This window comes from Herpailurus yagouaroundi, unplaced genomic scaffold, assembly GCF_014898765.1.
Source record: "Herpailurus yagouaroundi ecotype Mexico unplaced genomic scaffold, PumYag 67641, whole genome shotgun sequence".
NCBI classification, from domain to species: domain Eukaryota; kingdom Metazoa; phylum Chordata; class Mammalia; order Carnivora; family Felidae; genus Herpailurus; species Herpailurus yagouaroundi.
The window spans coordinates 6,447,260-6,464,691 of NW_024420442.1; the positions used below are offsets into that span (position 1 = coordinate 6,447,260).

The window sequence follows — 17,432 nt, forward strand, 5'->3', positions numbered from 1 at the left end:
AAAGATGGCCTCACTTCTAGGCTTCCATTTGATTATAAATCCTTGCTTTAAGATGAACAAAATTAAAACCTGAATTCTGTTTTGAGGATGGTTACTGCTGCCCTCCTAAATTATAGAGAAGCTTGGGTAAAGGAGGATGCTGCTTTTCACACTTTCTTCATCAAATACAGCTGCTAGGATTGCTAGGTGAAAACACGAGTGACCAAACTGGAAGTATGCCAATTGGAAATTGGGGGTGGAAGGTAGACAGACAGAAAAGATTTGGATATTAAGCTAGATTTTTCTCCCTTTAATCCACCTGAAAAGTCAAATCCATGTATTACTTTTACCATGGATTAGAAAGCAAAAATAGAAAGTAACTTAAAAAAAAAAAAAAAAAAGAGGATCCCAGGGACAAAGCATAACTAAAAAATTAAACTAACACACAGAAACAATTTTATATGTATGGGTGACAACACGAAAGAAAGAGACACACATCGTTCAAATCCTTGAAAAAGGAAAAGCTACCCAGAAACGGTGAGTTTATATAGATGGTCAATTTTAGAGATCAAAGTCCGGTAAAGTTGTTTTTCTAAGACATTCATATGCTACTGTACCTTCCTAGACATATAAGAAAAATGCAACATCAACTACTGTGCAGACCAGTTAACCTTTGAATGCTTTACCAAAGTCCAAAAGCATAAGAGTTCATTTCAAATATTTATTGAACACCTAATCACATCACCAAGTTACCATACCAAACACTAAGGATCTGAAAAGTGGTATGAGTCACCTGATTTTTATAAGTGCATTCAGATGCCATTTTCAAAAATTTTTGGTTGAATGTGGAATAACTCTACTGAATTTTAAATACCCAGAAAATCACTATCTTTTTCTGAAGGGGGATAGGGAGATTGACTTGTAGTAGTATAATTTTAAAAACAAGGCAAACACATTAACAGAATTAGGAACTCCTTTCAACTACTGTTGAAACGGGTGCTAAGAATCAAGGGACCATACATTTTTTTGTGTGTGTGCCATTTTTTTCATTGTAGTAGGAATACTTGAAGATCATCTTAATTTTAGTCCAAGTTTTGGTATGACTAACAAGTTACACGCCACTGGGAAAGGATCAAGAACTTTTTTAGTCTCTTATTTGTCAAAAAGACACTACCCTCCTGTTCTATCTACCTCACAGCACTGTTATGAACATGAAATGAGATAACATGTTTATCTCACATGTTTTATTTTCAAAGGCTTCTGCAAATGTAAGGAACCATCATTTTCATCGTTGATTAGAAAATCCAGTTAACTATCACAGCAGGTTTCAAACTGCTTTAAAGTATGTTTCAGGAAATAAATACTCACAAGGTAACAATGTTAACCAATGAATTTAAAATAGCCGACACCAAGCCACTGATGGTTAAGACTGATATACACAATCCCAAACTGGTTATGAAAACCAACTATATTGCAATACAATTTAGCCAATAAAAAGTTTTACCTTAAAAGCAAGCATTCACAGTACAGCTAATACTCTTTTGATTGATACAGTATACTCTAAAAACAATGCTACAGTTTCAGCACAAAGGCACACTGGCTAACCTGAACTATTAAAAAATGTGTGCTTATTTGCCCAATATCCACAGACATTTCATTATAAAGGTATATATCTAAAAGCAGTTAGTAATGTCAACTGGCTTTGTTTCAAAATTTCGTTTTGTGTTGGCCCACCAGTAAGAAATAATACTTAGCAGGTATTAAGAGGAGGCAAAGTGGAAAATCAAAGTGAAAGAGGGTACAAATATTATAATAAGTAGACAAAATAACATGAACAATGGACAATTCAACTACAATAATGAAATGAACTCTGCAGTAAGATACACAAACTACACATTATTTTTAGTAGAAGAATACTCAAGAAAGTAGAGTAATAGGCAAGAATTAATACTGACATGTAATTACACGCAACCATCAAGTTGAGTATTCCCCTCCAAGAGAATGATTAGTTTACATTAACCATATTTCTTGATATTACGCTACAACTACCAAAAGGGTACCTCGGCAGAGGCAATATAGAATTTTATGGATTGGAATGGGCTCGGTTTTTAGAACAGTTACATGAATGCATCAAATTTCTCTTCTGGTCTTTTGGGTTGTCCTAAAACGTCAGAAAACAACCTGACAGATTTGTTTTGAGAAATTAAGTAAGCCTACTCCCCAAAACAAACCAACAACCCCTTCCCCAAACCTTAAACGTATTTCCAGATCTTGAAACATAAAAGAATGCATAACACAGCAAGCAGAGAGATATTATGGAAGTGTTGCCACATTACGCGCATTTGGTAACAATCTCATTAAAAAGGACCGTTGTCATCCATTGTTTCAGTTTGTGGTAGTTATTTTTAAAGCTTATTCTACTAGCTTACTGAATTTACTAGAGCGAAGGTATCTACTAAATAAATGAAGTAAAGAATTTTTTTTTGTTTTACTTAGGCATGATGATTTTAAAAGACTCAAACCTTTGCTGAAGACTCCTTGAGTTCGATGAGACTGTCCTGTAGAAAATGAATGGAGATGACAGGTGAGCTGGCATAGTTCTCAGAACCCAGAGGAACTTTGGGAAGTATGGCTGTAACCTGGAAATAAACCAGCTACTTCTTGTGAGGATAAATCTCATGATGTCAATTATAATATGAATATCAACAATAAAAAACAAAAGCAAAACCATGTAATGGAACTGTAATGTTAAAAAAATAACTAAATTATATGTACTCAATGTAATAACAAATAAAAATCTTTATCTGCTCATAATTTAAAAATAAATGTCAATGCCACATTTTTCATAACACTGTACTTAAGTTATAGGTAATGTTAAGTTAAAAGGCTTAAGAAAACAAAACATTTTTTTTCCCTCCATAGAAAGTCTAAAATAGTGGAGGTCACTGTGGAAGAACGTTAGCTTATGTTTTCATAGTTTTTCTTTACTTGGGAGGTTTCAAATTTTACTTTACTTATGACTCTACTATAAATACACGCATTTTTAAACCTAGCCCAAAAAACTCAGTGGCATTATATTAACAAGAAAACAACATGTATTGTCTAAAAGAGTAATCACTTTTTTGCAAAGTGCCTCTGGTGGTGAATCTCATGCCTCCCACAAAAAAAGCACTTAAGAAAAAAGAGAGAGAGAGAAAGAAAGAAGGAAAGAAAGAAAGAAAAGGAAAGAATAAAAGCAAGGAGAAAAGAATAAAAGAAAGGAGAAAAGAAAAGGAGGAAAGAAAGAAGGAAAGACAGAAAGACAGAAAGAAAGAAAGACAGACAGAAAGAAAGAAAGAAAGAAATCAATTACGGTATTCCACCACAGTGCTCTTGATGAAGAATTAGTTAACTTACAGTTTTAAAAGTTCAACGTACTGCAAATTCAAAGATTCCATGAAATTAGATGACTTTAGAATTAAAATTAAATATGGAGCAAGGAATGGCTACCCTGAGTCTTCAAGAAGGCTACACCCACGATTTTGTGCTGCAGTTGAATGCCTGGGGTTTCTCTTTGCTGGGTGGTAGGATTGGATGCCACATCTGCTTTTATCGTAACGCAAGGTTCAACTTGTTGGGAACCCAATGGGTATAAACAAACCTCCAAGGGAAGATACAACAGAAGCTGCATGCTCACTGAATATACACAACTACAGGAGAACTGATCACCAAGGAGACTTTAAAATGGAACTCCTTTCAAGACTCCTTCTTAGAAGGCACACATCGGTATGATGCTCATCAAGAAGCTTGATGAATTCAGAGGTATCTTGTTTATCCTGTATCATCCAGGAAGTCTTCACTGCTATATATTCTTCAATATTTATGCTGAAAAATAGGCTTCATTCTGCCGAAAAGATTCATTTGCTTGTAGCTACCATTGCGCTCCAAAAATGACTGCTTAAAGCAGTGAGGCACTTCTGGGTAAAATTTCTCTTGCACTTTGCAACACTACAAAATTAGTGCTAGGTCCTTGAAGTTTTAATATTTTTATAATAAAAATACTCAATAGGAAAAAATATCAGTCCACCAATATGTAAAAAATTCATTTTCTAATGCAATATAAAACCTCCAGTGGCTCCAGTGAATACTTGGCACAAGACTTGAAGGAAGTCAGGACACGTATTCCAACCAGGTGAGCCTAACATGGACGCTGCCTTCCTCAGGCTATACTAACCTTTACTGTTGAGGAATGCGATGGAGAAGGGTGGGTATCAATTTTGCGGCGTTTTTGTTCTGTTAGCACAAAAAGAAAAAGGTCACAGTAAGATTTCTACTTTTTTTCCAACCACTTAAGAAAAATCACCAACTTTTAAGGTCATCAAGTATTAGTTCCCCCGAGTAAAGTCCCTAGATAACTTGCCAGAACAAGAAAACAAGAACCAACTATTACACATTAACAAGAACCAAAAGTAAACAAATATAAACAAAGGCAAACTTGCCCCTTTCAGGCTCTGCAACATCTGATCGGGGAACAGGTGACTTCAAGGACCCAGAAACTGGTGGTTTTTCTCCTCCTTTAGCATTTTCCTTTGATTTCATTTCCTTTGCTATATCTCTTTCTCTGGATGGCTCCTTCTCTCTTTCCTTTTCTTGAGTTGATTTTGATTCTATGCTGGGGACAGTGGTTTTGAATTTCTCATCTTTAGCTTTTTCTTCCTTCTTGAATTTTTCTTTCTCTTTGTCAGACTTAGGTGTTCTTTCCTTCGTCTCTCTTGCTTTTTCATCTTTATTTGGCCGCTCTTCCTTCGGTTTTTCTTTACCATCTTTACCAAGTACCCTGGCCTCTGGAGTAGTAGCTGGAGTCTTTTCTTTTTTCTCTTTTTCTTTCTCTTTCCCTTTTTCTTTGTCATTTTCTTTAACAGCTTTGCTGCTTAAGAATAAAAACATGAGATTTTAAGATAGTCAAGAAACACACTCCATGTTATATAAATCATGAAGGGTTTCCTATGGACTTCAAAAATAAGAGAACTAAGAGTAGCCCTTTGAAAACTAAACAACTTTAAGACAAATAAAAAGGAAGTACTTCTTTATCCAATAAATAATAAATGACCAAATTCATGAACAGCATATTAAAAAGAATGATTAAACTGATGGCAGGCCCTTTTCTGTATATGTTCATAACCTCTGAGGATTACAAGGTTAGCCAAAACTTATCCCACAAACCAACCAAGGGTGCTACTATCAGGAACTGGATTACTTGGCTGGATGGATCCCTGGTCTAAATCAGTGTAGGCTTCTTTTATGTTAATTATCCTTACCCAGAATGCCCATAGCAAGTACTCAATCCTAAAAGGTTTTTCTTTTAATTTTTTTTAATGTTTATTTATTGGGGGGGGGGGGTGGGGGTGGGGAGGGAGAGAGCACAAGCGGGGGAAAGGCAGAGCGAGAGAGACACAGAATCCAAAGCAAGCTCCAGGCTCTGAGCTGTCAGCACAGAGCCTGAAGCAGGGCTCAAACTCACGAACTACGAGATCATGACCTGAGCTGAAGTCAGACTCTTAAGAGACTGAGCCACCCAGGCATCCCAATACTAAAATGTTTTTTTTTTAACTTCACTACCTACCTTCACCTGCGTAACTCAGCAGGGGAAACAATGTCAGTCTTGGCATTATAGAAAACATATGGAGGATGGTTACGCACATCATCAAATTAGGGGTACTCAAAAAATTCAAAAGTCCAACATAAATGACTTTCATAGTATTCAACTACCACCCTCTTTCATTCATGGCTAATGAGATTAATCATGTAAGAATTCAGAACTGTGACATACAGCACAGCATTCCTACCTGTTAGAGCCACTGTTTCCATTGCTTGAATTCCCTTTTGGTGTGGCACTAGAAGCTTTATTAACAGCTTTCACACCACACTGAGATCTCTCCCTTGATTTATCTGAAAGAAAGGTAAGGTTTTATTTGACAAGTCCCTAATTGTAAATAAAGTACAATTTCACAGCAAAATGATTAGAGATGAATTCTAATTCATTCTTTCTAAAGAAACAAAGGGCTAATTACTTCTTGATAGTCTTGATAGTTACATACTCCTACCTAGGGAATAAAAAATAATACTAAGCCAGCATTTTACTTGTCACGTGATATAAAACACCTTAGTTTGTTCAAACGAAATGTATCACTTATAAACTTCTACAAATAAGCATACCAGTCTCCTCAGTACTGCTTTCGTCCGATTTGGATGCACTTCCTATCGACGAAGAAGAAGGCCCACCACCAGGCCCATTTTGTACACTGGCAACTGCATTCCTCGGAGGGGGGTCTTTGTGATGAAACTCATTTTCAGGTATCATGTATGACTTTCTACTTTTCAACTGCCCAGAGTAGCTGAAAGTCGCACAAAGTGTTTAAATATACAAATACAAATCAAAAAGTACAAACATGGAGTTTAAAAGAATAAAATTAGCAAATGATTCACCCTACTTGGTGCCAGGGAATAAAAAATATTAATTTTCAGTAAGTTCCTGAAGGTCTTTAGAGAGCCCCAGATGCTTTCTTAAAAATAAAAATGTAAACTGATCCTCGAACTGTCTTTTTTTCACTATTGAAGATCCAAATATCAACTGATGATAAAATTACATTTCCTCCAAACCAAGACATACTATATATGACTTTTGAAATTATCATCCAGTATAGACCGGAAGCTGATAATCAGAAGTGACAACTCTCACCAGCCTGTGGGAACATGATCGCATAATCTCCCATAATCTCCTGAAGTAAGGCAGAAGATAAACTTCAACACTGTAAAACATTTTAAAGTCTTCAGAATCCTTCTGTCATCTAGTCTCATAAATCACATTAAAGTATAATTGTGTTACCCCATAGCCAATGCATATAGATCTGGCCTCTTCTCTTTTTCTTCTTGGCAGATTTTATGCACTCTTCTTTCCAAAGCCTGACCCAGATTCAAAACTTTTGGGTACCAAGGAAGTATTTTTGTTAGCACAATCAAAATATTCCTGATGTGAGTATATTCGCCTGTTTCAAGGCAATGTACCGATGCCTACAACAAACATTTTAAGACCTATTATTATAAAAATATTAAGTATAAAGAGAAAAAAACCACCTTCAAGAAACACAATTTTTTTTTTTTACCTTGGTTAGTTTGTAATGCCATTTATGCACAACATGTCGAAAGTTTTCATAGTCTAATTGATCAGCTTTATTTCCACCATCAAATCCAGTTGCTCGTAATATAGTAAGGAATCCTGGATAATTTCCACATTCCTTAAAAAAAAAAAAAAAAAAACCAAACAGGCTGTTAAAGAAAAATTCTGCCCCCAAAATAGCAGGAACTGAAAACTTAAGAGGACTAGTTTAATGATTCCATGCAAAAACAAGATCTGAATGATAGGTAGTTTTCACAGAAATGTTAAGCTTATTTGATAGTATTAATTTGGCATGTCAGTTCGAGATATGGCTTTTTTTTTTTTTTTTTAATTTTTTTTTCAACGTTTTATTTATTTTTGGGACAGAGAGAGACAGAGCATGAACGGGGGAGGGGCAGAGAGAGAGGGAGACACAGAATCGGAAACAGGCTCCAGGCTCTGAGCCATCAGCCCAGAGCCCGACGTGGGGCTCGAACTCACGGACCGCGAGATCGTGACCTGGCTGAAGTCGGACGCTTAACCGACTGTGCCACCCAGGCGCCCCGAGATATGGCTTTTTTAAACAGCACTTTTTAATAATGAATGAATTATGCTTAAATTTTAAAAACTGTTTTACAACTCAATCTTAAACTCACAAAACTGAACAACCTAAAGATTACTGCGAGTGGTTGTTATACACACGGGTAAAATGTTAGGGTGTTTATTAGCCATACCTTTTCATATGTGGCGCGATCACTGTGCCACCTGGTCACAGTCTCTAACATGCAGCAAAGAAATCGCCCATATCGACTAGCTTCATTTTCAGTACAGCTTGCAACTGTGTAAATTATATCAGAGAAAACCTACAGGAAAAATGTTTGAAAAATAAAAACAAATCAATGTCAAAATTAGTCCAAAATGTTAAACGGTTGTGTTACAGCAAATCATAATAAACTAAACAGGTTAGTTTATATATCTTCCCCTTTTATATTCACAATTCCAGAAACCTTTAAAGATTTTGGCTTTTGTGAGGAAATGGCACATTCATAAAGCAACAGCAACAACAAACTTTTATTTTAAAAAGCTGATGTACAATGACAGAGGAAAAAACTGTAATTATTATTACAACATAACTTCTTCAACAAAGACTTAGCCATAGATATTACTGGGGTTAAGGGGACAGTAAGCAGAGGCGAGGTTCATAGAAACTATAAAAAGGCAGCTGACATGCTGTGACATAGGTTACATTTTTAAACCATAAATGCAGTAATTTATTAAGAAAAAAGCCAGATGCAAAATTACATAAATGTGACCATACTGAAAAGCATCCCTGCTTTTATGTGTGTGCAAAGGTGTAAGCCGTTTTGTTGTTTTTTGAGGGGGTGAAGGTTAAGAATGAAGAAGAGAGTTCTACCTATTATTGACAAACATATAAACCCATATTATGAGTTAATAGATTAACTAGGGGTGCTTATTACGTGTCAGGCACTATTCAAAGAGCTTGTGTGTAGTGACTCATTTAATCCTCACAATAATGTTCTGAAGCAAGTACTACTACCCCATTTTACAGTAAGAAAACTGAGGCACAGAGAGGTTAAAAAAAAACCTGCCAAAGATCATATAGCTAGAAAGTAGCAGAGCTAGGATTCAAGTTCAGGCACTTGGCTCTTGAGTTCATGCTTTTAACCACACACACAATAAATACCTCTATAGCTTATCATGTTTAGCTATCTTTGTGTGAGACTTTTTTTTTTTAAAGGTTGCAATAAAAGGAACTTACTCGATCATAGCAAAGAAGTGTGGAAAAATTTGGAGTTTTCTGTTGATGTACCAATTCAACAAAACGAGCACAGTAAACAGCATCAATTGCTGAAAAAATACATCGAGGAAATATACACAGCTGTAGAAATTTTGTGATGGTCTCATTTTTGGTAGATTCTAAAAATAAGGGAAGAATATATTAAGTGGTAAACTTCTTCCTCAAGTGCCTCAAGGCCACTAAACATGACAACATATTAATTTTAGTGTAGAGAATGCTATAAAAAACCACAAACTCTATAGTTTGTAACCAAAAGGTCATGCCTGGGATAAGACTTTCATTTTCACTCTGTGGACATTTTTCTATCTATAATTTCTCCAGAAATATGATTTCATCCAGAAAGGTTGAAGGATAAGCTGCCAATATTGTAGTTTATAATTACTTTCACCAGCAAACTAAATCAGTTCCTTCAGCGAACATGTGAGGTCGACACTGCATTAATGAATCACCCAAGAACGGGATAGTGAACACTGAATTGAAATACAAACATAATACACTTCAACACCTCTGAAGTCATAGAGGTTTGCTCTTGTAGTTTAGCAGGAGCAGGAATTTAACAAGTCCAACCACTCACTTGCTAAAAGCCAGTTGTCCTTCTCCAGTTTCAGTCTCTGTAGAACTCGCTGTACATGTTCCATCTGTTTCTTTTCTTCTTCAAGAAGCTTGTCCTGAAGGGCAGTACAACGCTCCTTCTCCTTTTTCTTTTTATTTGGAGGCTACAATGTAGAAGTTAGATACTTTTCTAACTAGAGGAACATTACCTCCCTCTCTTTGAATTAAAAAATTCAAAAAGAGATAAATGCTGACACTTCATATTCATTACTTCACAGGGGTATCGAGGAGTCCACCTGAGTGTGCTTTCACCACCATTCACCACCATTCACCAAATCCAAACTCTCGTCTTCCCATCAAAACAGGCTACCTTTCCAGCACTGGTACTTCTAGTCTGCGGCATGGAGTCATCTTTGACTCTTCCTTCTTCACTCCAGCATCCCAAATGCTTATAAAGTCTCGTGCATTCCCACTACCTCAGTACTTCACAATGAATTGCCCAAAATGCCACCTACCTGGTCTCCAGCCTAACACCAGCCCCTTCCCCCTAACAAATGCATCCTTCATACCACTGTCAAGAGTGCTTTTTCTAAAGTACCATTTTTACCATTATCACTTCCCTGCTGAGGAATCTAATACAGCCCTCCTTTTTATTAGTCTTCTTTCCTAACTTCCACTGCTCTACATAATCTGGCCCCATCCTAACCATTCAAATTGATCACTAAGCCCATTCACTAGAATAAAAGTGGTCTCTTTAAACCTTAAATTACTTCACACCTTTGCTGGAGCTCTCAAGTGGCCAATCTGCCTCCCTATTTCCAAACCTAATCCATCTTCAAAGCCTACCCAGCTTAAGACTCACCTCTTTCACAAAGCCTTCTGCTAAAGAGTTCTCCTTTTGGGAACTCCTACTGCTCTTGTAATTGGGAGTCACACAGATCATTTTAAGTTGCTAACATAGTCTTCGGTTAAAAAAAAAAAAAAAAAAAGCAAACTCATAATACCTTTTGTGTGATCATAACCTCCATGTATTCACCAAGCCCCTGCCCCTTCCCACTGAGAGGTCACCACTAACTCACTTAGAAAATATTATATAGCAGTAAGATCGTAGCTTTAAGGAACTTGAGTTAATACAAAGTATGGGTAATGTTGAATTAATACCATGAAATTATTGTGCCTGAGCTACTAGAACAAAAACCTACCATTTCCTGATTGTCATCAATTGCTTTCATCTGGACTTTAAGTTTATTGACTTCCCGTTCATAGCTGGTGTGTGGAACTGCAAGGTCATACATTGTCAATGACCAGAATGTGGCATAGAATTGAGGGCTGATGTCATCCCAGACTTTGGAAACATGTAAGGAGACCACTGCTTCATGGACAGGAGCCATCACCATTTCACACGATGTAATGTACTTGTGAACTTTATGTTGCTGTTTACTTCCTTTTTCTGATTTTTTAAGTTCATCATACTTTGACTGGAGATAAAATGTAAAAACAAACACAACACAATTTATAGCATTGACTTTCAAGTATAAAAACCTATGTTCCCTTCTCAAGAATCAGAAGATGACCAGTCAAAACATTCTGATTTCTTACCAACATTTATTTTAAGATAAATCATCCCTGGAAGCTGTTCCAATCTTGTGTGCTCACTAGGAGCTTTTCAGCAGATTCTTATTAAACCTGACCTGTTAAGTAAATAGCGTATGTGTGCCCACTCCACCATCCATGATCACCCACCCTACTCTCTCTTACTACTATATCAAAGACTAAACATGTAGGTTTTCCATTCCTGCTTTTAAGATCTTCAAGGGAACCAAGTAAATGGTCTTAACACCAGTAAAGAGGCAGAATGGAACTAGTAATAGCTAACCAGCACAGAATGTTTTATCACTACACATAGCCCCTACTGGCCGTTACAATTTGTCAATTAAGAATCTCGATCAACATTAAGAAAGGGTATGAGAAAGTTACTATAAGACTGCCAAGTAGGGTGCCTAAGTGATCAGGTTTGGCAGTGAACGAGGGGATTCCCAGGATGCAAGAGTACCGTGCCAAAACTGGCAGTCCCAAGCAAACCAGGACGAGCTGGTCACCCTGCTGGTAAGCTAAATAAGACTTTCTATGAAGGGATATGGTAGATTAGAGTTTAAAGCATGTAGGAACTGGCTCTGCAGCTTTTTTAAGGCCTGACTGGTTTATCCTAATTTTGGAGGAGGGTCAGAGGAAGGCCATACTCTTAACGGTAGGAGGAAAAGAAGCTGTTAGTACAATGGGAGGAACTACATATCAGTTCATAGGGTATAATACCAAAGGTCAAAAAAATAAGAAGAAGAAGAAGAAGAAGAATACAAAGTGTTGTTGCTACTGTCTCCTATCCTTCGGTCTCTTTAGGATGAAAATTTTGTTGGGATGAGGCATCATCCCTGAAGATGAACCTAACAGGAGATCTAAAACTCACTTCTTCTTTATGTTAAATAAAGAAGCATTTAAATCATCACAGTTTGTGCTGAACAGGGAACCCAGAACCAGAAGGTCAGACATCAAAGGCTCCACTTCCAGGGCTGGACTGTGGATGGTAAGAGGCTCGGCTCCTTACAGTCCCGCTGTCTTCCCTCCAGAGTGCCTCTCTACCCCAGGCTAACCGGACGGAAGACATACCAAGTACTTGGTTCCAGAGGGTAACTTAAGCAGCATCTTACAATTATGAGAATTACAATCAGAGAATCTTACAATTATTCTATAGGTGGAAGATTTACCTCCTGTTACCCCATTTTAGAGAACTACACAGGTGACAAAATTACAAAGAATATTACTTTTGAGAGAGAAGTCCCAATTACATCACAGACCCGAGAGAACAGCCAGGATAAGGAAGGGTCTTTCACCTCTGAGGCCAGGTCCTGTTGATGGTAACTAATATGAACCTATGTGAGGCGGAATGACATCTGCTGAGGTTCTAACAAAACGTAGGATAATCAGTGCTAAAACTATCTGTACAAGATAGCTTGGCTACCTGATTTGGGCAAGATCTAGAACATGAACTGGGGGAAAGCCTTTCTTTCCTAACTGTGTTGCAAGGTGGGTCTCAACAATTAAAACTGAAAATTAAGTTATAGGCATGAGGGGGCAACGATGTGGTATGACAGCCCCCGTCTCCCCAGTCGTCTGGTTCTGAATATCACTACTATTGCTAGGCACCCACCTAGTCCCTATCTAGTTAAAAAGAAAAAAAAAAAAAAAAAGGCTTGATGAGAAAAGACAGCTGTACTTCATATTTAACTACGATGAAGATTTCCTCATCTGAAGTCAGTATAACTCCCTCTTCAAGCTTACACCTTCAGTCAAATAAAGAGGCATAACAGCTCTACATCTCAAGTCACTTGGGGCACTAAATCCATGACTAGAACTGATATCCACAGTTATTGCTATACTTCTAACGACTGTTCAAAAAGCTCCTGTTGGCCCAGTAACCTGAACAGTGTTTGGTCGGCTAAATCACTCCCGTGAGGGCCCGATGGTAGTCCATTTACGGAAGGGACCCGGCAGTCCCCCAACATTCACACCCTCTCCTCGAAGTTTCTTCAAGAGAGGTCCTCACCCAAGAAGCAAAAGCAAGGCTCCTCTAGGGAAATCTGGATGTCCATCTAGCGCAACCAAGGTTTCCGAAGAACTCCCTTTCCAATGTGGTCTGTCAGTAACAGACTTATCCCTGACTTGTCTGTATAGTCACCTCTATGTGGCCCTTTGTTTTCTTCTGCAACCCTGACGGGGAAATGACATTTCTCAGTTTAGAATTTGTATCTCTTAAATGACAAAGACCTAATATTTTACACAGGCTACAGAAGAGGTAGCTATTGGTAGGAATGACCTGCTCCATTTTCTGACCTGGAAAAGTTCAGCCAACCTCAGGCAACCAGGTGTTCCTGTTTGCTAGGGTTCAATATCGCTGATTAGTGTGTTCACTTCTCAGTATAGCACAGGGCAGGTCAGAATTCCTGAGATGAAGCAATTCTCCCACCTCAGTCCTTCAAGAAATCAGGTCCCCTGGTGCATAGCTGAGACTGACCTACTGAGGGATGGGGCAACAACACAAGACACAACTATGCAAAAAGAGCATACAATTTCCTGGATTGAGAGATTCTAAAGGGAAAAAAGAGGCCTAATCCTACCCCTTGTCCCCCTTTCCCTTCAGAGAAGATAGCAGAAATAGCAACAGTATTGTTGCATAATGCTGAAAGTGATAATTAAATCAATTAACAGTTGTTAGAGGGAAGTGTGACACTGCACCAGTTGATATGTAAACACTAACAGCTGATGGTTGATTAAATGATCAATTAGACCCCAAATTTCTCAGCGTCTTTTCTCCACACCTATACTACACAATTCTGTGTTTCTACTGGGAACAAAGAAGGATCCTAGTTTAAAAGAAAGGACAGAGATCTTCCCCAAAATCTGGAGTGAAAAGCCTTACCCAGTACAGACAACAACAAATAAACAGAAGGGCCAGAATTCAAGCCTACGCAAGGATGAAGAATACACTGGGGCTCCAGTCAGAGTGGAGAAGTACCACGGTTTCCAAACAGAGGGCTGACCATGGTCCGAAGGGAAAGGAAAAGCCCATTCCCCTTCCAGGTCACTGCTTTGCAGGCAAGAGTCCAGGTGGCAGAGAGAGAAAAGGAGGGAGGGCAGTGTCCTCTTCCCCCAACATCCTTACAGTCGCTAGTGGGATACTCTGCTTGGGAAGGCTCTGGCTTGCTTTTGTCGTTTTTTCTTTTTAGGCGTCTCATTTAGCAGGGAGAGAAAGAAAACAAGAACCATGAATGTCCCTTTCTGAGAAGTTACACAACACAGACTACAAGAGTTTTTAGAGTGTTTGGGGTGGTTAAGTCTTTCTGTTAGTCTCTTTATTTCTCTCAAGGCAGTACGAACAGCAAGTCAACTATCTGACGGGGATATTGTCAACTGAAGAAATAGTACCCTCTGTATTCCGTGGGAGTATTCCGCAGAATGACATTATCATATCTTCCTGCATCAGAATCAACCAGTGCTTATTAAAAAACAAAAACAAAACAAATTCCCAGGTACTATGCAAGTCACTAAATTAGAATCTGGGGACACAGGACGAGTTTCTAGGATGCTTCATTGGTGACGCTCATCTACACTAATGTTTGAGCAATATAGTTAGCTCTAAAGGGCCCATACGACATCAACCTGGACAACTGGGGGTACAGTAACAGTAAAATTATAGCACCAGTGAGACTTACATTTAGAGGGAGCATTGTCATCGTACACCTCTCAGAGATGAACGTTAACAAAAGAATAACTCTCCAAGGGGCACCCGAGTGGCTCAGTTGGGTTGAGCATCTGACTCTTGGATTTGGCTCAGGTCATAATCTCATGGTTTATAGGATCGAGCCCAGCACTGGGCTCTGTGCTGGCAGTGTGGAGCCTGTTTGGGATTTTCTCTCACCTCTCTCTCTGCCCCTCCCCGCTTTGTACTCAGTCTCTGTCTCTCTCAAAAGAAATAAACTTTAAAAAATGTCTCCAAGAGACATGTAATCTATATCTATTTCAAACTAAAACACATTTATAGTTAAGAACTACTTTGGAATCATTCTTGAATGGCAGCAAAGACACTTACACTTACCGAAATGTGGTGTGCATACATTGGCCTAGACAGGAAAAATGCTGCATCATGGGGTGTATGAAATTCATTACAGAGCACATCAATTGAAGGCACTCGCTTTATATAATCTTCTGTGCTTAGATTAGATGCTAAAAACCCACCAAACTGTACCAGGGTATCATGACACTAAATTTAAAAAATAAGACAAAAAACACAAATGTGCTACCACTTTACAAAACCGACATAAACATTTTCCAAAATGATTACAACAGGTCATTTTAACAATATTTTGATTAACAATAAAGAATTCAAATTTTACAACTTAGAAGAACTTTAAAGACAATCTATAAACATCATCATGTAATCATATTACCACAAAAGATACCAAGGCCCTGAAAAGTTCATCAACCTAAGGCTTTAATGTTCAACCAGGTCTCAAGTTCCAAGCTATTATTTTGTCACTTTTAGTAGAATATACTTCCCCTACATCACATAAAACAACAGTTTTACGTATACAGAATTTCCTTGCCCTTAAAAGAGGAAAACTTCATTTATAAAATATATGTGATCTCTTTTTTCCCTTGTAATACAGTTGGTGGTAAACACATCTTGTAGGCTAATCACAGGTTTTGGTGCCTAATATTTACAGAAATATTTTATAAACATCACATCTACTTTGTTCTGACTGAATTTCCAGATTTCCAGAGATCAGGAAAAGATATGAGAGCAAATAACTTGAAGTTAACTACTTAAATTAAAAATCTTATACATATGATTACGTTTCCTAGAGCCTTCTCTTAAATACCATAATTTGCACAGAAATACCCCCTAGTTCAAAAATGCCTATTTTACATTAGAGCTGTTTCACACTCATATGATGTGCAAGTGACATTTTAAAAATTATATCGCATTCTGGGGCGTCTGGGTGGCTCAGTCAGTTATGCATCTGACTCTTGATTTTGGCTCAGGTCATGATCTCACAGTTCCTGAGACTGAGCCCTGCGTTGGGCTCTGTGCTGACAGCACAGAGCCTGCTTAGGGTTCTCTCTCCCTCTCTCTTTGCCTCTCCCCTGCGTGTGCTCTCTCTCAAAATAAACATTTTAAAACAAAAAATAAATAAATAAATGAAAATTATACCACATTCCATATTTTCCACTATCAGGATAAAAAAGAAATCCACACAAGCACAAAAGCCACTTTAACTTGCCTGATCATAGAGTTTTCCCACAAGTTTCAAATGTTTCTCTCCACCTTCCTGGAAGATTACCCCATTCCTCTGCTGAGCCATAAGCAAACAGAGAGGAAGAGCAAGATCATGGTCCAATAGTGCATCTTTTAATCTCTGGGAGGATTTTTTAGTGTTTCTGATCTGGCCAAAATAACCACCCTGCACAAGAGAAGACATAAATTTACCAGCGCATAGTACATAACACATGCTATCTGATTTGAAAAAGACACAGAAGAGGATCAGTTACAATCCTGAAGATTAAAAACTTATTCTACATTCCTTTCCTCTCTTCAGAAATTTATTTTAGTGACACAATTGCTGATTGCAGTCACTAGTTTCAAGATTCAACAACAGAGTGACGATGTTCAGATTAACACCAGTTAGGATATCAAGGACCACAGAACACTTGGTATTTACTTCCCTTACAGATGCACTGCTGTCTTTTATACTTTGTTTCAGCTGTTTGAAAGGGCTTAAATAACTAGTATATCACAGTTTTCAAAAGGGAGATGAGGACAGCCATGAGAGGAGGGTTATGCATGGCTTTGACATTTGGCTTCATGTACTTACGTGTTGTTTGGATTCGTTAGTATGAGCATGCATCTATTTTGAACTTAAAAAGTCCATAAAAAAACTAGCAACTCTCACCTCAGCTTTTAGTTGCTCTCCACCAGTCATGGCCTCTAGTTGCTCCATCGTCATTTCCTCTGTTATTTCTATTCCTGCCATTTTTTGTACCACTTCTTTCAATATAAGCAGGTCAAAACTATTTAGAAAAAATAAGAAACAGTCTAGAGTTGAAACTTCAAACATAAAAGTTACAATATATTACAATTAACATGCTGAGAATCCCTAAATTGCGTGTATGTAAATATGGAACGGAAAGGGGCTAATGTGGTTTTTAAGGAAAAACTGCATTCTGGAACTATACTGAACAATATTTGAGACATGTAATATATTTACTTTAACATTTTCTTGGGAATAATTTCAAACGTACAGACAGTACGTAAAGATAAAAAATAGTACAAAGCACTGCCATATACCCTTTACCCTGACTTCACCTATTAACATTTGGACTCCTGTTCTCTTT

General features: G+C 37.8%; 1 protein-coding gene across 13 annotated transcripts in view; it reads right to left on the minus strand.

The window, feature by feature from the left end:
- The window catches only part of THOC2 (THO complex subunit 2), a 120,309-nt gene that overhangs the window by 15,827 nt on the left and 87,050 nt on the right, over nt 1–17,432 (minus strand). For 7 of the 13 annotated variants that reach the window (XM_040467946.1, XM_040467941.1, XM_040467947.1 and 4 more), the window contains 14 exons: nt 16,991–17,108; nt 16,322–16,501; nt 15,136–15,300; nt 10,688–10,963; nt 9,508–9,649; nt 8,895–9,052; nt 7,849–7,977; nt 7,122–7,253; nt 6,845–7,029; nt 6,175–6,353; nt 5,805–5,907; nt 4,458–4,888; nt 4,193–4,251; nt 2,502–2,633 (listed from right to left, as the gene is read on the minus strand). In XM_040467946.1, coding sequence (XP_040323880.1) covers nt 2,502–2,633; nt 4,193–4,251; nt 4,458–4,888; nt 5,805–5,907; nt 6,175–6,353; nt 6,845–7,029; nt 7,122–7,253; nt 7,849–7,977; nt 8,895–9,052; nt 9,508–9,649; nt 10,688–10,963; nt 15,136–15,300; nt 16,322–16,501; nt 16,991–17,108 — 2,389 coding nt within the window. The remainder of the gene's footprint in view (nt 1–2,501; nt 2,634–4,192; nt 4,252–4,457; nt 4,889–5,804; nt 5,908–6,174; nt 6,354–6,844; nt 7,030–7,121; nt 7,254–7,848; nt 7,978–8,894; nt 9,053–9,507; nt 9,650–10,687; nt 10,964–15,135; nt 15,301–16,321; nt 16,502–16,990; nt 17,109–17,432) is intronic. The other 6 variants (XM_040467951.1, XM_040467952.1, XM_040467950.1 and 3 more) reach the window with 4 other exon arrangements.